This window comes from Bubalus kerabau, chromosome 5 (assembly GCF_029407905.1).
Source record: "Bubalus kerabau isolate K-KA32 ecotype Philippines breed swamp buffalo chromosome 5, PCC_UOA_SB_1v2, whole genome shotgun sequence".
NCBI lineage: Eukaryota > Metazoa > Chordata > Mammalia > Artiodactyla > Bovidae > Bubalus > Bubalus kerabau.
Window position 1 is genome coordinate 58,539,314 of NC_073628.1, and position 18,454 is coordinate 58,557,767.

Here is an 18,454-nt window from a genome sequence, read left to right on the forward strand (position 1 = left end):
ATCTTTTTTCATCACCATTGCCCCAAACCCTGATTCTGAAGAACTGGTGGTATAGAGATTGTATATTAAAAAAAAGCAATTTAGACAGAGAGTCTTCTGGCCCAAGATCAAGGATTCTAGTCTCTGTTCCCGACCTGCTCCTGGCTGCTAAGCTCCTCTGCCTCCCAGTCTCATTTTCTCCCTCTGCATTAAGAATGAAAGGGCTGTCTAAGGGACAAGATGCTGAAGAAAGAGAAGATGCCCAAAGAAACCCTTGCATTTCTGCGAGAGGAAGAAAAAACCCTCCTGACGAAGTTAAACAAAATAAGGCACGTAAAGCCTTTAGCTAGCACCTGGCACACGTTAGGTGCTGAATAGCTCGGGCAGATGGAGCGGACAGGAGCCGGGGCACCTGCAGGATCTCACGGCTGGCTGTTGCAGGGCGTGGCTGTCAGAAGATTGCTTTCCTGACGTTGCCTGCAGGGTACAATTGGTGACATGCCATGGCTCTCAGGAAAGTGATCTAACTTGGATTTTTCTGTATGGACACAGAATTGCAAGAAAATCTCATTTGCATAGAGTTGGGGAGCTCATTTTTTCCTAGAAGCTGCCTGTCAAGACTGAGAAGAAAGACACATTTCTTAATAATGATTAATCAGCTGTATCTGAAAAGAAAAAGAAAACAATTCAGGAAATAAGATGCTAAGGAAAGGTGGGGAAAAACGATCTCCCCCCAGACGGACCCACCCAGTTAAACCCTGACAGCATTTCCTTGTGTTCACCTGCATAAAAGTGACCAGCCCTTTCCAAGTGGCAAGGAGCGCAGAGAGAAGGCATAGGGGCGGCCCTGGAGCACTCTGTGAGAGGTGAGGCTTGCGGTGTCCGTCCTGAGGCTTTGCTCATCACCATCCCACTCCTCTTCCATTACAGCTGCAGAGAGGTGACCTGCGGTCGCTGTGAGTGGCCTATGGTATTCCAGGTGCTGGGCGTTTTGTAGAACGGGGAGGAGTGTTCCGGTTGAACTTTCTAGTCCTTTCTTCTCAATAAGTAGAGAGGCAGAGTGGGAAGGAGGAAGGAAGAAAGGGAAGAGGAAGGGATCTATTTTGTTTTCAGAAGCATGATGATCGTATTTAAGTTTTATATTGATTTACAATGTTGTGTTGACTTATGCTGTGCAGCAGAGTGATTCAGTTATGTGTGTGTATATATATATATCGCCATACTTTTTCATATTCTTTTCTGTGATGGTTTATACAGCATATTGACTATAGTTCCCTCTGTTACACAGAAGGACCCTGTTGCTTATCTGCTGTATACACAGTAATTTGTGTCTGCTAATCCCAAACCCTCAGTCCTTCCCTCCCCGACTTCCCTCCCCCTTGTCAACCACAAGGCTGTTTTCCATATCGGCAGGTCTGTTTCTGTTCCACATATACGTTCATTCGTGTCGTATTTTAGATTCCACATATAAGCACATCATTTGTCTTTCTCTTTCTGACTTACTTCGCTTAGTACAATAATCTCTAGGTCCATCCATGATGCTGCAGATGGCATTATTTCATTCTTCTTTGTGGCCGAGTGATATTCCATTGTATACATCCGTTGACAATATTCGTTTCGTCAATGGACATTTATGTTGTTTCTGTGTCTTGGCTATTGTGAATAGTGCTGTTATGAATAAAGAAGTGCATGTATATTTTCAAATTCTATTTTTGTTTGGATATACGTCTAGGAGTAGGATTGCTGGGTCATATGGTAACTCCTTGTTCAGTTTATCGAGGAACCTCCATGCTGTTTTCCATAGCTGCTGCACCTATTTACATTCCCATCAACAGTGTAGGGGGCTCCCCTGGTGGCTCAGATGGTAAAGAATCTGCCTGCAATGTGGGAGCTGTGGGTTCGACCCCTGGGTTAGGAAGATCCTCTGGAGAAAGCAATAGCAACCCACTCCAGTATTTTTGCCTGGAGAATTCCATGGACAGAGGAGCCTAGCGAGCTGCAGTCCATAGGATCACAAAGAGTCGGACACGACTAAGCGACAGACACACACACACACAGAGCAGTGTAGGAGGGTTCAAAGCGAAAGAATCTAGCATTTACTATAAGCTTCTTTTAATTCTAAAAACTCCTGGGAACTTTATAGTATATGTACTTTTAATCATTTGCAGTTATTAAGTATATCTTTAAATACAAGGAGTATCACGGGCTCGGTGGGACCTGGCAGAAGTTTGTTCCTGTCCGTCTGCGGCTAGGGGATCTGCTGGGTCTCCCGCTGAGATCTAGGGGGCGGTGCTGAGGGCGGGGCGGTGCAGGGCTGAGGGGAGCGGCCCCTGCCCTCCTATCCTGGTTCCGCCGCTCAGGGGCCACGTACCTTGGGTAGGTTTCTCCACCTCGCTAAGAGTCAGTTCCGTCTCAGGTAAAACGGGGATGGAAAAAGAACCACCCTCAGAGGCTGGCTGGGGGCATGAGATAACCATGGAAAATATTTGGCATGGAGTCCGAGGCACGAGGCAGGCATGATCAATGTTAGCTACTACTGTTGCCTGAATCAGGTGAAATGGCTGGAATCACCTGAGGGACATCTTTCTCCTCCGAGGCTCCCAGTGAGGGTAAGCGGGCAACACCCCACTGCTTCTGAGAGTTGTCAGCAGAAAAACTGTGCCCCCTTTAGTCACTTGTCTCCCCAGAAGCACCCCAGCTGTCTTTTGAGGGGAGAGAGGATTCTATTGCCTGCCCTGTCAATGGGGTCTATTTCCTTTTTCTGCTAGAAACAGGTTGCAAGACGAGAAATCAAGCTCTTTAGCACAATGCCTGCTCTCCAGTGAGATCTCAGCATACACCTGTCCCTTGCTGGGAATGCTGCTGAGTTAAGGAGAGGTGAGGGAACACGGTTTCTTAAGCAGGAGTCACCACTTCTCTGCTTCTGGAGAAGAACCTGGGACTCTGGAGGATGACCCGGGGTCAGGGGAGGGGTGGGGTACGGCTCACGCTCTTCCACAGGCGTGGTTAGAAGTGGGGGCGTCCACAGCCCCCAGCTGGCTTCCTATGCTCGCGGCCCCCGTCTCATCCACTGTGGCGCCCACACGCCTTACACAGCACACACGTGGCTGGAAGCGAGTGCTCAGTCTGTACCATGGACGACGCCGGGCAGAGGCCAGTCCGTGCGCATGTGTTGCCCTCTGACGTATTTTAACACTTGGCTCTGTTTGTGAAATGTGTGCTGGTGCTGGGAAAAGTCAGAGGAGGAGAACTCAACAGGCTGAGCACTTTTCTCAAGATGTATTACATGACACCGCTGACAGGGGTTCACTGAAAAGACAGGACAGAGGCAGGAGCGGGTATGAGAACTGGGCGGGGCGGGCGCAGCAGGGGTCTGGGTCTGGCCCTGGTTAGAGGTTGGCGAGGGGCAAGCACGTCCCTGGCACCTCCTGGCTTGGTGGGTGATGGAGGGGAAGCCACCACCCTTGCCATCTGTGGGTCTTCCTCGACACTGCGGCTAATGGGTTATTAGAGGCCCCTTATCTCCCTTTCCCATCTCTTCAGCTGGTGACGTCTTCATAGTTGGCATCAAAGGAGTGATTTTAAGCAGACACAGTGGAGATGTAACTTAGTTACCAAGTGGGGATATAATAAAGGATGTCTCCTATTTTCAGGGGTAAACATAAAAAAGTGAAATGTGTTCTATGTTTTTTTCAGATCTGTTGCCTAATTTCTAGGGCATATTACCAACCCTGTTTTCCTATTGAATTTGTTAAAAAAAAACAAAACAAAACCAAAACGCTTCTCACCCCTGTTGAAAAACGAGCTGTGTTGAGTCATGTGAATGGTTTACACACAAATTTACTCCTTGAAAGTTGGGAGAACACTGTGGATCAGGCTTTCCGGGAGTGGAGTGGGTGCAGCGGGGGGGACAGGGAAGGGCTAACTCAACTGATTCAAAGAAACCAGAGAAGGAGAGACATGCCCTGAGGTCCGCAGGCTGAGGTCCTGAGTCCTGCTTTCTGGGCTGCCTTCTGACCAGCCTTGCGAGGTCTGAAGGGAGACTTAGTTGGGGTCTCTTGGCCGGAAAGCTCACTTCACCCCTTCCTGCAGGACATGAAGGCACTGTGCATTTCCCTCTGCCTCCTGGGTGCCGGGCTCTTCCTGTGCTCAGCGCACGCCCGAGGCCTCAGGAGATGCCTGATTTCCATGAACTTGCACCGTGTGGAGGAGAGCTTCCGAGGAATCAAAACAGCCATTGTGAGTGTGGGTTTGGGGTGACGGTGTGGGAGCGTGCCTCACTTTACCTCTTAGCGTGACAGCCAGCTCCTGCTCACCACCTTGGTGTCCCTGGAGGATGTGAAGTCCTCACTGCTTGTGTCCATTGTGTTTTCCTCCATAGCAAGCTAAGGACACCTTCCAAAACGTCACCATCCTGTCCCCATCGGAGACCCTGCATGGCATTAAGGTACGGGCCTCTGTCTGCTCGCTCCTCCTCTGGCGTTTTGTGGGGAAGTGGCCCAGGGCTGAAGGGGAATCTGCGCCTGTGCATGCCTCTTCCCTGACCTCCCCGGACTCTGAGGCTCCGCCGACTCCTCACATGTCAGCTGATGTGCAAGGGTGTGCTCCTGTCTCGGGGAACTTAAACCCCAGGGAGGGTGTTCACCCCAACAGTGATTAAGTGTCACATGCTCAGATGGGGCAGGATTTCTATGGCTTAGAGTGACTTTTATGGTTTTGTGGGGAAACTGAGACAATGAGCAGTGTCTCAAAAGCTGAAGAGGCTTGGGGTTAGTGGCTAAAAGAAAGGAAGGGTTTGGGGAGAATAGGTGTGTAAGATCAATGGAAATACATATCCGGGGACAGAGGGGGGCAGCCGGGGTGAATTCCCTGGTGGTCCCATAATCAGGACTCTGTGTTCCCACTGCCAAGGGTGTGGGTTCAATCCCTGGTCAGGGACCTACAATTCCTCAAGCCATGAGGTGCGACAGAAAAAAAAAAAAAAAAAAAAAGAGGCAAACTTGAAATCCAGGCTGAGCCTCAGCTTTATTTATTTTTGGTCGTACTGAGCGGCTTGTGGGATCTTGGTTACCCAGCGGGGGAACCTGTGTCGCCAGCAGAGGAAGCGTGGGATCCTAACTACTGGACAGCCAGAGAACTCTGAGCCATGGCCTATAATACAGGCCACAGGGAGTTCCTGCGGGTGTTGGAACCAGAGTGGGTGACCACATAGTCTTTCAGAAAGACAGTCTGGTGATGTTCCTTACAATAGACAGCTTGAGGCCAGAAGGCAGGGAGGGAATGTCTAATTGCCAGACTAGAGGTGCTGAGAGTCCGTGTGTTGGAAAACAGCTGATTTATGATGTGACGGTTCACTTCACAGAAGGGGCCAATGAGAAGTACCTTTAAAAGTGAGCTCCTCCAGTCCTTGATAGCATTCTAGAGAAACCCAGTTCTTTCAGTTGTTTATGTGACAGAGTATAAGGCACAAGATCATTCTTCTACGCAGTATTAGGCCTGATTTATTTATGGTAAATGCAAGGAAGCGCTTCCTAAATTCTATTCTAGTCAATGGTATAGGAGATTTACAGGATATTATAACTGGAAGGGACCCAAAGGCCATGTATTTTGAAACCATCATTTTCAAATGACCAAAGGACGTCTTGGGAGAAAGAATGTCTAGTTAGTAGTGGTTGTCAGAAATAGACTCTCAAGTCTCATGCCCCTGTTTCTTCGTCCTCTCAAGGTCTAGAAATAGTTGATGTGGTCTAAGGCAAGCAGTCTATGAGTATACAGTTCATCGTCATATTTATTCTCATCCCCTCTCCCTCTTTGATGAGACAAAGGTGAAGGGAATTAGAAAGAGCAGAGGAAGAGGAGACGTTTTGTGTTGCAAGTTCAGTTTCCATCCAGGAAAAGCTACCTGTCGGGCCAAGGAGGCTTCGCTGCCTTAATGCTAATGAAGATAGAGATGCACCGTTGCTGTAGACCCTTCTTTTCTCAGGCTGACCTACAGATCTCCTCCACTGGCTCTTAGGGTGGAGTGCAAACTGCAAGAAGGAAACTCTGGCTGGCCAGTTGCCCTGAGCCATGCCCAAGGAAGTCAGGAGCTTTTCTGAGGAGGACCTGGCCAGATGCATGCATTTCTGCAGCTGTCAGTTTCCATTTTTGCACATCTCCACTCCAACCAAGTGATCCCTGAAGTGTAAAAAGATCACACTGGAGGAGAGACCAGCAGTCATCACACTGAAAGGAATACGTGCCTAGCACAAGCCTGACATGCAGCAGTCACTGAGTGGCTTTTAGTGGCTAGAGGATGTTCCAGAGACCCAGACTTCAGTACAGTGTAAGGAAGTGCTTTTCAAGAAAGCTGCTGAGACATCGCTCCTTTCAAAAGGGAAGTGTCTGATCCCTGGAAGCAGTTAAGCAGAAGTTAGTGATATGTCAGGGATGCTGTAGAAAGAATTCTAGCCTATTGCTGGGCGCCATCCCCTGTGAATATATCTCCTGGCCACGGGAAAAGAGGGTAAGAACTGCAATCTCTTCTTGGTGACTCTGTCATAAGCAGCTTTGGTGTCATAAGAGGACACTCTGAGACCAATAAAAATGTAAAAAAATGGCTTTTAGTTATTTCACTCCTTGTTGCCCCGACCCAAGCAGGCTGCTTTTGTCTCTAGGATAATAAGAGAAGAGGTCCTCTGGGGCTATTCTTAATTTGTGTCTATAGCCCTTAGATGTGTGCTGCGTGACCAAGAACCTCCTGGCATTTTATGTGGACAGGGTGTTCAAGGACCATCAGGAGCTGAACCCCCAAATCATGAGAAAAATCAGCAGCCTTGCCAACTCTTTCCTCTACATGCAGAAGACTCTACAACAATGTGTGAGTCACCAGCATCTGCTTCCTGCCTGCCCCACGGAGCCCAGGACACGCTGGCCCTGTGTGGCCTTCTGAAATGGTTCTGGGCCCAAGGGAAATCCCCTGCCCTGTCATCCATGGGCAGAAGTGTCAGGAACCACTTCTAGTGGGTCCTCCTTGCCCAGGGCTTCCTCCTCCTCAGACCTGGTTTCCTCATGGATAATCTTCCTGGGATGACCAACTTACCTAAAAGCATCTCTTAAGTGATCCCGGGACTGGCCTATGAGAGGGGCATGTTGAGGATTCTGGGCTTATCATAACACACATTGTGATTTGTTAAAAACAAACCTCAGAAATAAAACTGAGCCCCCAAGAGCCAATAAAAACTTAGACCAGGAGAAAACCCGGGGGTTCTGGCCCCATCTCTGCCAATGATTTCCCCGGTGACTTTGTGACAAGCTACTTCACCTCTCTGTGCCTTGGATCCTAAAATTGTTAGAAGAGGTCTTGACCCCTGTCCCACTTACGTTAAGATGTATTTAACCAATTATTTAATTAACTAGCCTAACAAATATTCATTGAGTGCCTGCCTAGAGTAGTGTTGCATTCACAGAGGGGTGACAAGACAGATTTGGTCCCTGCTCTCCAGGCCTTTCCAGCCCTGGTGAAATGCAAGGTGATCCTACAAACAGCCCCTACAGCCCCCTGCTGCCCCAGCCTGGGTTGACTCACCTGACTCTCACCTTGGGAGGAAGGAGAACTATCACTCCTCACATAGGAGGTGGTGTTAAGAGTGAGGCAGGGTGGAAAAGTCTTCTGATGGATGCTATCTCCATTTTATCACAGCAGAATCTGTGTCACTGCAGACAGGAAGCAACCAATGCAACCAGAATCATCCATGACAACTATGATCAGGTAAGGGAGGGGGAGAGGACAGGGGAGGTAGAGATGCAGCGGCCTGAATGGGCAGCCTCCTCCCTGCTCAAATTCATCCATTTACTCAACAGTATTGATGGCCGGTCTGCCCAGTTCTGTGTCTGCAGAGTGTGTTGGTCTTACCTCATTTGTTAATTTCCTGGGCTCTCCCTCCCCATTATGCCTCCACTGTTTTCTTTCCACATATCCGAACTATGTTCACATCTGAGGGAAAGCACACACTGTTTAAGATAGGGCTGAGGCAGAGGGAGGCTTCCTAGGTGGCGTTAGTGGTAAAGAACCTGCCCGCCAATGCAGGTTACATGTAAGAGACGCGGGTTCGATCCTTGGGTCGAGCGTGGCAACCCACTCCAGTATTCTTGCCTGGAGCATCCCAAGGACAGAGGAGCCTGGCGGGCTGCAGTCTATGGGGCCACACAGAGTTGGACACGACTGAGTGACTTAGCACGCACGCACAATGCAGAGGGAGCAAAGAGCCCCAGTGAACTGTAAGCTGTTATGCATGAAGCATGCTACCTGGTAGCGGGTTGCTGTGTCTAGGAACTGTGGTCAGCGTCCTGTGTGGTGATGAACAGCGCTTCTCATGTACGTGCGGGTGTTGTATGCACACCTATATAGAGGTGGAGTTAGAAGCACAGTATCTTACCTGCATCATTTAGAGATTCTGTTGAAATGCAGATTCTGGCTGGTAGACCTGGAATGAGGTCTGAGATTCTGTGGTTCATCCACACTCCCAGATTAAGTCAATGCTTTGAATAACAAGGAGCTGCAAGGTCTGTTCAGAGCTCTTCTTTGTGGAGAGGCTCCATAGAGTAATATCACAATGGCTGAAATTCATATTGTTCTTCCTATGAACGAGGTATTAAGTGCACTAAAGGTATTATCAGCACACTTATTCCTTACAACAATGCTACAAGCCATAGTCTATATTTGATAAATTAGAAAACCAAGACACAAACAGGTTAAGTCATTTAACTAAGTTTATACCACAACTGAGTGATGGAGGTAGGGCTCGATCCCATGCCATCTGGCTCCACAGGACATACTTTGGTATCTTACCATCTCTTCCACTCTGCTAAGGAAGAGCTGGGATAAGTCAGGAGACTTGGGTTCCAGTCTAACTCTGCTGCCAGTCGGCTGTGTGACTTTGGGTAGGACACCTTCTTAGGGGCTCCAGCGTCCAACGGAGACACACTGTTCCCGCGTCTCATTGCTGGGCCCCTCGGGGACCGTGGCTTTCACGGACAGTGTCAGTAGTAGGCTGAGCTGATGTCAACAGGAAAGCAAGCAGAGCTTCCAGCAAAGCAAGTTTGTTTGTTTGTTTGTTTTTCTGTGACATATAGGAAAAAGAAAATCAGACGGCAAAGAATGAAGAACTTCTTATTTTGTTTATAAGTTACTGACATGATTTAACTGTTTGTTTATAGAAAACAATTAAGGTCATCTGTTAGGAAAATAATTTAGGGTCTGTATGCCCTGCAGAGATAATGGTTGCATAAAAAGCAAACTTCATGGGGACCAGACCATGGGGCAAGTGACTGAAAACTATGGTACAGCTCAGAAAGGCAGGGTATGATGATGATTTGCATGGTTTCAGCTGGAGGTCCGGTCTGCTGCCATTAAGTCTCTGGGAGAGCTGGATGTCTTTCTAGCCTGGATTGACAAGCATCATCGAGGAACTTCCGCTGCCTCAAGACAAGGAACCTAATCTGGGGGGATGAAGGGCCCCTGAGAGGTTTCTGGTGGGGGACAGCCAACTTGGAAGGGGAGGGAGACGGGGGAGGCCCTGTTTTATGCAAATGAGGGTCTTTTTGAGGAAGTCTTCCTGCTTGTTTGGAATTCTCTTCTCTGGGCTGAGGTGTTGTAAGGGGAAATTCTGGGTTTGAGCACACCTCACCTTGTGGCTAAAATCTCACTGGCTGGGCCCAGCTTGTCTGATCTCACCTGAAGGTATCCAAGCAGTCTACTGGTTTTATATTTGTAACAAAATATGTCTGTTGAGAGGTCCTGCGGGGCCATCCTGGAGGGAGAGGGTGGGCTTCCTTAATTTATTGTGAAGTTTCTTATCCCATGTCTGTGATGTGAGCTAAGCGATATCCTGTGGTGCATATTGTACTGACTGGTTTTTTTCTGAATAAATTCTGTTCTTTACCAATTAGTGGAAGTGTCTTCTGTTTTAGGAAGGCCAGTCAAGGACCATGAATGGAGACTATGAGAAATGAAAGGGGCCTTGGGGAATTCCCTGGTGGTCTAGTGGTGAGGACTCTGAATTCTCACTGCTAAGGGCCTGGGTTCAATGCTTGGTTGGGGAACAAAATAATCCCACAAGTCATGCTGCTGCTGCTGCTGCTAAGTCGCTTCAGTCATGTCCGACTCGGCGACCCCATAGATGGCAGCCCACCAGGCTTCCCTGTCCCTGGGATTCTTCAGGCAAGAACACCGGAGTGGGTTGCCATTTCCTTCTCCAACGCATGAAAGTGAAAAGTGAAAGTGAAGTTGCTCAGTCGTGTCCAACTCTAGCGACCCCATGGACTGCAGCCTACCAGGCTCCTCCGTCCATGGGATTTCCAGGCAAAAGTACTGGAGAGGGGTGCCATTGCCTTCTCTGACAAGTCATGCAGTACTGCCAAAAACAAATAAATAAATTAAAAAAAAAAAAAAAGAAATGAAATGGGCCTTGAAGAACAAAAATATATGGGAAAACTGAGGCCTAGAAAGGGATAAAAATTTACTCAAAGTGAGTTAGTACAGAGAAGGGTTTCAGACTGGACTCCACCTAGCACCTGTGCTCCACATAATGATCAAGAGGGTGAACACAGGGCTTCTCATCATGACTCCTTGCTGTCACTCCATTTCTGATGTCTCTTTCTCTGTGTTTCTGTCTTTGCTCTCTGTCTCTCTGTTATTGAATTGGGTCCCACGGTTCACAGCTTTCAAAATCAGTACTCACAAATGTTCATGTAAAGGAAAGTTGCCTTTTATTCAGACTGCCAGCAATCTGGGGACATGGCGGGTCTCTCAGATCAGATCAGTCGCTCAGTTGTGTCCGACTCTTTGCGACCCCATGAATCGCAGCACGCCAGGCCTCCCTGTCCGTCACCAACTCCCGGAGTTCACTCAGACTCATGTCCATTGATTCATTGATGCCATCCAGCCATCTCATCCTCTGTCGTCCCCTTCTTCTCCTGCCCCCAATCCTTCCCAGCATCAGAGTCTTTTCCAATGAGTCAACTCTTCGCATGAGGTAGCCAAAGTACTGGAGTTTCAGCTTTAGCATCATTCCTTCCAAAGAAATCCCAGGGCTGATCTCCTTCAGAATGGACTGGTTGGATCTCCTTGAAGTCCAAGGGACTCTCAAGAGTCTTCTCCAACACCACAGTTCAAAAGCATCAATTTTTTGGCGCTCAGCCTTCTTCACAGTCCAACTCTCACATCCATACATGACCACAGGAAAAACCATAGCCTTGACTAGACGAACCTTTGTTGGCAAAGTAATGTCTCTGCTTTTGAATATGCTATCTAGGTTGGTCATAACTTTCCTTCCAAGGAGTAAGCGTCTTTTAATTTCATGGCTGCAGTCACCATCTGTAGTGATTTTGGAGCCCCCCAAAATAAAGTCTGACACTGTTTCCACTGTTTCCCCATCTATTTCCCATGAAGTGATGGGACCAGATGCCATGATCTTAATTTTCTGAATGTTGAGCTTTAAGCCAACTTTTTCACTCTCCACTTTCACCTTCATCAAGAGGCTTTTGAGTTCTTCTTCACTTTCTGCCATAAGGGTGGTGTCATCTGCATATCTGAGGTTATTGATATTTCTCCCGGTAATCTTGATTCCAGCTTGTGTTTCTTCCAGTCCAGTGTTTCTCATGATGTACTCTGCATATAAGTTAAATAAACAGGGTGACAATATACAGCCTTGACGTACTCCTTTTCCTATTTGGAGCCAGTCTGTTGTTCCATGTCCAGTTCTAACTGTTGCTTCCTGACCTGCATACAAATTTCTCAAGAGGCAGATCAGGTGGTCTGGTATTTCCATCTCTTTCAGAATTTTCCAGTTTATTGTGATCCACACAGTCAAAGGCTTTGGAATAGTCAATAAAGCAGAAATCGATGCTTTTCTGGAACTCTCTTGCTTTTTCCATGATCCAGCAGATGTTGGCAATTTGATCTCTGGTTCCTCTGCCTTTTCTAAAACCAGCTTGAACATCGGGAAGTTCACGGTTCACATATTGCTGAAGCCTGGCTTGGAGAATTTTAAGCATTACTTTACTAGCGTGTGAGATGAATGCAATTGTGCGGTAATTTGAGCATTCTTTGGCATTGCCTTTCTTTGGGATTGGAATGAAAACTGACCTTTTCCAGTCCTGTGGCCACTGCTGAGTTTTCCAAATTTGCTGGCATATTGAGTGCAGCACTTTCACAGCATCATCTTTCAGGATTTGAAATAGCTCCACTGGAATTCCATCACCTCCACTAGCTTTGTTCGTAGTGATGCTTTCTAAGGCCCACTTGACTTCACATTCCAGGATGTCTGGCTCTAGGTCAGTGATTACACCATTGTGATTATCTGGATCGTGAAGATCTTTTTTGTACAGTTCTGCCTCCCCTCAAAACCACCTCTGAAGATTCTGCTTGGACATAAAAGCTTTTAAAGTGAAACAGGGAAGTAACCTCAGTTAATCATTGAGATGGGCCGGGGGTGGGGGTGGGGGGTCAGAGTCGCCACCATCCCCCACTGTGTGCAGGCTTGTTGACTCTGTCTGACCTTTCTTATTTCTTTAGATGTTATCTTGCTCACACAGTTTGTTCAAAAGATAGTGAAAGGGAAGCTGGGGAGGAGATCTGGTGATGTGTTAATTACTTATTCTTCACTTCTATTTCTTTGATCTATGGAAAGAAACAACAAGTTAGACAAAGTACTGTGTGATCAAAAGATGTGCAAGGTGTGCCAGGGCCAGAGGTGAGCAGAGCATGGGGGCCTGGTGTAAGGTTAGTGACAAGAGCTGGTGCCTCCTGCAGAGAGCTCTTTCCTGCCCAAAGCTGCCCACATGTCTGTCTTGTCTCTCTGTCATTTCTTTCTTATTGCTCCCAACCTAGATATATCTTTTCAGGCCCTAAATTCATCCCCCACGGGTATGTATGTGGAGTTGGAGAGAAGGTATTTCTAACAAAGGGATGGTTGTCATGGTGACAAAGCTGAATGACTGCAGCCCAAGGCAAGAGGAATTCTGGGTAGAGGGGTTCTGGCCAAAATGGGCACCAACTTCTAGTGGACAGGCCTCAGATGGCTAATGACAATAAGAACCAATACTTACTGAGCAGCTGCCATGTGCTGAATGCCGAAATAAGTGCTTTACGTGTACGATCCTGGGTCCTGTATCTATACTGTGACTGGCTGGCTGAAGCAACCTTTCTTTATTCCTAACTGGGAAAGAAATTTCATTGAACAGGCTCTAGTGTCTGAAGTCAGCCAGTCCTGACTCCAATCCTATGTGACTCCGAGCAAATTACTTAGTGGCTCTAAGTCTCAATGCCTCTTGGGTAAAACGGAGATAATAACACTGGTCTCCAGGTGTTGCTGTGAGTTATGAGTGAGATGAGGGCCCCGCAGCCCTTCAGAGTGGGAAGCTGTACGTGTAGTGTAAAGAGTGCCAAGCCAGGAATCACAGTCTGGCTCCAAGTCTGCCATGATTCGCCCAGGACAGGTCACCACATTGCCTTGACCCTCAGTTGTCTGCAGTGTGGACACTGACACCTGTATTATCATGCGAAAGCCAGAGCATTATGATGGCCTGAGAAGCCCTCACATCTGCACACACGGGGTTCCTGACTGTTTCCTCGCACCATGTCCCCTGTTCTTGCCCAGGCTCAGGACCATTCGACCACGCTCATCTGCTTCATGGCTCTACAATGAGCAGGCTTGTCCCTCACCATAGGGCCTTTGTGCTTTGCGTGCACACATACACATAAGCTGAGATAGGATTAAAAGAAACCTCCAATGTTATGCTCGAATGGGATTAACAGGCCATTAAGAGGAAGCAGTATTTACAGAGGACTCAACCTTCTCAAGGTGACTGGGCTGGATGTTCATCCTGAGCTGACTGGATGACGGCAAGACAAGCTTCATGAGGGCATATCTCATCTTCCGTGACTGCCCCGGGTGTGCTTGCCACAGACACCTGCACGGCTTGCACCTCCACCTTCTTCAGGCCTTTACTCAAAAGGTGTCCTATTTAAGCATAAACTCCCCTATTTCCACCTTCAGCACATCTTATACCCTTCCCTTGCTTCCCCAGCATCCTACTTTATTATATCTGTTTCTCTACTCAAACGTAAGCTCCATGAGGATAGGTTTGTTCACTGCCTGGCACTTAGTATTAAATTAACATTTCATGAATACGTGATCCAGATGAATTAAAACAAAAATAATGGCAAACACTCATTAAGTGCTTTTGTAAGCCAAGCAGTCATCTAAGTAATATATATAATGAATATATATTTCATTTTAATTTTTAAGACAGTCCTATAGAAATGAGAGTGAAATAAAATGAAAAAAGGCCCCCTCTTTGAATGTTAACCATACAGATGGTTAAACCTTGGGGAAGAACCTGGACATAGAGGTCAAGAAACACCTGATGTCATACAGATCATAAGCGGCAGAGCCAGGCTTCCAGTCCCCACAGCCTGCTTCCAGGGTGAGCTTTACTGTCAACATCAGTGTCCAGGTGTTGAGCACGTATTATGTGCAGTGAAAATACTTCCACTTTCTCCTTTACATCTCTTGATAATCCTCTATGAGAAAGATTATTAACAACTAAATTACACAGATGATGAGGCCTGAAGCTTAGCGAGGCTCAACAACACACTAAGGGTCACACAGTTAGTTATGGAACTGGGGTTTGTTAAGTTAATTAAACAAGGAGACCCTTAGAGTGAGGCGCTGTGATGCCCTAGGAGGGATCTGTGTAAGCAAACCAAAATCTAAGCCTGCAAATGCCTCAAGATTATGAAATAAAAACGCTGAGGACAGTCACTGAGAGCCAATTAGACGTTAAGCTGCAGCCAATCTAACAGCTTCTTTCTTTGCTTCCGCAGCTTCTCTACATAGGTCCTTCCCAGCTGGCTCCTGACCACTGAGAGCTCCTAACCACTTCTGGTTTGGCGCTGCTGATTCCAAGAGATTTTTGTTCAAATAAACTGGTAAAAAATTTTTAATATGCATCAGTTTATCTTTTAACAATACCCAATGCCGGTTTTCTACCCCACCTTGCACGCATGGTGGACAATGAAGAGGAGATTTACTGGCATAAGGAGCTGTACCTATAGGAAAGAAACATTGTTTTATCAATGGATGCAAAAGCAGAGGAGTAGGAGATGGAGTCAGAGAGGGAGAGAGAGGAAGAACTATTAAAGGAGAAGTACCCCACCCCCCCCACCCCCCCGCCCATTTCTCCCACCTGCTTACTTCACTTTAACTCTTTCACTTGCCTATCTGTCCTTGCTCTCCTTCCAGACTTGAAGAACGTGTCCTGGTTCTTGTGTAGTCCTCAGGGGGCATGGCACAGAGTTGTGCTTTTGTTTCTTGGTGTTATTATTTTTTGTTGGTGTTATTTATTAAGCACACAGCTGGTGCTTAATAAATGCCTACTAAGGAGCCAAGTATACAATTTTCTCCCAAACCATGGCCTCTGAGTCCACGATTAGCTCCTAGGAGGCACCCTGGAGAAATCTGGGGCTCACCTTCCACAGGTCAGGTGCAAGGGGAGGGAACACATAGCCTGTGGCAGGACCCTGTGGGTACTTTATGTATATGGCCTCACTTCCTTGTGTCTCAGATGGTAAAGACTCTGCCTGCAATGAGTGATACCTGGGTTCGATCCCTGGGTGGGGAAGAGAGTCTGGACAAAGGAATGGCAACCCACTCCAGTTTTCTTGCCTGGGGAATTCCATGGACAGAGGAGCCTGGCAGGCTACAGTCCATAGGGTCACAAAGAGTCAGACACGACTGAGCCACTAACACACTAAAGCGCAGAGGAACGGAGGAGGTCATAGGTCTCATTCCCATGTGACCAGCAGAGGCATCTGAGACTCAGGGAGGTGGGAGGATTGCTTGAGGTCACATCTGAGGGATGGCAGGCCCAGAAAGTGAACCCAGGTCTGATCTTCCTGGATCTGGTGCTCTCTCCCCTTGCTGCTGGGGCGGTTCACTTTGGACCAAGCTATCTAACCCAGAGCCCAAGTTGCTATACTGGCTGCCAGCAACAAAGATCTTTAAACCCAGCTGCATAAAAAGGAGCCTGGACTTGCCAGCAACAAGCTTGTGAAATTACACACATATTTATGGACCAACACAGAGCAAAGAAGCAGAGGCCGACTTCTGAACGTGTTACATGATGTTCCTGGCACTGCTGAGTCTGGTCTCCTCCTGGAGGACACTCTAGCCTCCTTTCAACTTCCAGTGTGGATTGCTGACAGCCACACATGCTCAGGGCAGCTGTCTTATGGAACAATGAATTTGCTAGGAAGTTCAGTTGGTAAAGAACCCGCCTGCAATGCAGGAGACCCCGGTTCCATTCCTGGGTTGGCTCTGATCCACTGGAGAAGGGATAGGCTACCCACTTGACCATTCTTGGGCTTCCCTGGTGGCTCAGCTGGTGAAGAATCTTCCTGCAATGCGGGAGACCTGGGTTCAATCCCTAGATTGGGAAGATCCCCTGGAGAAGGGAATGGCTACCTACTCCAGTATTCTTGTCTGGAGAATTCCATGGACAGAGAAGTCTGGTGGGCTACAGTCCATGGGGTAGCAAAGAGTCAGACACAACTGAACGACTTTCACACTTTTTTGTTCAAATGGATAAGAGGATTGGCTTTCATGTGAAATCCTGGTCCTGCCGCTTGTCGTGTGATCTTGAACAGTTCACTTCACCTGTGCCCCCTCTCCTCATGTGTGTGGATTGTAATAAGGATCCAAGATGCCATTTATAGTAGCTGTGAAGTCGGTGCTCACTAAAATGATGGTTGTTACTATTCACAAATTTTAACTTTTTAAATCTCCCATTGTCTTGGGAAATCTTTCTTCTCACGTCTTTTTTTTTTTTTCAAACTAGCAAGTATGACAAGGCAAAAGGCACTGGCCCAGGCCAGCTGTGCTGTCTTCTGGGTCTGTATTTCCAGGAAGCTCTCAGCTGAGCCCCTCATACAGGTGCTTGAAGTTTTATCTGGCCAGCCAGGCCGGGTAGCCTTCCCGATTTTCCTGCTACTCAGACCGCCCCCTGCAGGCTCTCCTGCCCACGTCCTTTCTCTGACACAGACTCATCCCAGTGTGAAACTCTTACCTTGACTCTCCTGAAGCTTGTTCACGCCTAACACAATCCTGGGTACATCCAAATGTACCTGACGTCCTCTGCAGATGTGAATAAATGCCCCTGCTCAGTGGCAGAAGCCAACTGATCATTCCTGGAGGTGGACTCAGGGGTCAGCATGTCATGTTTGGCCAAGGAGTTTCAGTTCAGTTCAGTTGCTCAGTCGTGTCCAACTCTTTGTGACCCCATGGACTGCAGCACACCAGGCCTCCCTGTCTATCACCAACTCCCGGAGTTTACTCAAACTCACTTCCATTGAGTCGGTGATGCCATCCAACCACCTCATCCTCTGTCATCCCTTTCTCCTCTCGCCTTCAATCTTTCCCAGCATCAGGGTCTTTTCAAATGAGTCAGTTCTTCACATCAGGTGGCCCAAAGCACTGGAGTTTCAGCTTCAGTATCAGTCCTTCCAATGAATATTCAGGACTGATTTCCTCTAGGATGGACTGGTTGGATATCCTTACTATCTAAGTGACTCTCAAGGACTTTGGGGGAGGATATATTCTTAAAAGGGCTTCCCAGGCAGCACTGGTGATAAAGATCCTGCCTGCCAATGCAGGAGACTTAAGAGACATGGGTTCAGTCCCTGGGAAAAGAAGATCCCCTAGAGAAGGACATGGAAACCAACTCCAGTATTCTCGCCTGGAGAATACCATGGACAGAGGAGCCTGGCGGGTTATAGTCCATACAGTCACAACGAATCATACACAGCTTAAGAGACTTAGCATGCATGCATAGTCTTAAAAAGTTGTTATGAGCTCTAGAGCTAGTCTGTACACTTGCAGCTCTGTTATGGAAACTTAGCCCAGTCTCAGGTCTCTGCCACGGAACCACTGTCAGTCAGGACTGAATATTGTGAAAGAAACCTCTTCTGTGTGGCCTTAAGGCTTGGTTCAGGCACTGGGACCAGGAGAGGTTTCAAAACCCAGCTTTCATACCAGGAGATAAGTTTATCTCAGCACGGCTTTGGTCTGGACAGCTCCCTCTGGTCACTTTCCTAGATACTCAAAGAAGACTCTGTGCCTCAGTTTCCTTATTTGGAAAATAAAGAGAATACTCATCCCTGTGTTAAGGGTTGCCTAAAGATCAACTTCTCATGGGGAGAAAGAACCTCCTCTCCCTCACCTCCTCAATTCCTCTAAAACACCCCCCCACACCTAACCCAAGAAGAACAGCTAAAGTCTTGATGAGATACCCCTGAGACAGGGTGCAGACAACATCCCTCAGTGGTTACCGTGGAGTAGTGGGATTACGTCCAGATGGCTAGAAGTGAAGTCTTTTGTGAGAGTAGTTGGCATCAGAGAGCTCAGTCTCTTTGCAGGGAAACAGTGCATGAAAA

General features: G+C 47.6%; 1 protein-coding gene across 5 annotated transcripts; it reads left to right on the top strand.

Annotated features, from left to right (window-relative positions):
* Positions 1-696: 696 nt before the first annotated feature.
* On the top strand, positions 697-14,904 carry IL19 (interleukin 19). 5 transcript variants are annotated; one of them, XM_055583554.1, is made up of 6 exons: positions 697-845; positions 4,072-4,218; positions 4,361-4,426; positions 6,686-6,838; positions 7,661-7,729; positions 9,348-9,865. In XM_055583554.1, the coding sequence occupies exons 2-6, from the start codon at positions 4,075-4,077 to the stop codon at positions 9,456-9,458; spliced, it is 543 nt and encodes a 180-aa protein (XP_055439529.1). In that variant the 5' UTR covers positions 697-845; positions 4,072-4,074; the 3' UTR covers positions 9,459-9,865. The 5 variants fall into 5 exon arrangements, with proteins under 5 accessions (XP_055439529.1, XP_055439530.1, XP_055439528.1 ...); XM_055583555.1 differs by lacking the exon at positions 697-845 and adding an exon at positions 2,299-2,355; XM_055583553.1 differs by lacking the exons at positions 697-845; positions 9,348-9,865 and adding exons at positions 2,367-2,588; positions 14,849-14,904.
* Positions 14,905-18,454: the final 3,550 nt, after the last annotated feature.

Bases quoted from the DNA above. Each gene is read 5' to 3' on its own strand.
- IL19 (XM_055583551.1), top strand. From the start codon at position 2,496: ATGATCAATGTTAGCTACTACTGTTGCCTGAATCAGGTGAAATGGCTG. The intron at 4,219-4,360 runs GTGAGTGTGGGT...TTTCCTCCATAG, and splicing joins GAGGAATCAAAACAGCCATT to CAAGCTAAGGACACCTTCCA. The intron at 4,427-6,685 runs GTACGGGCCTCT...TTGTGTCTATAG, and splicing joins AGACCCTGCATGGCATTAAG to CCCTTAGATGTGTGCTGCGT.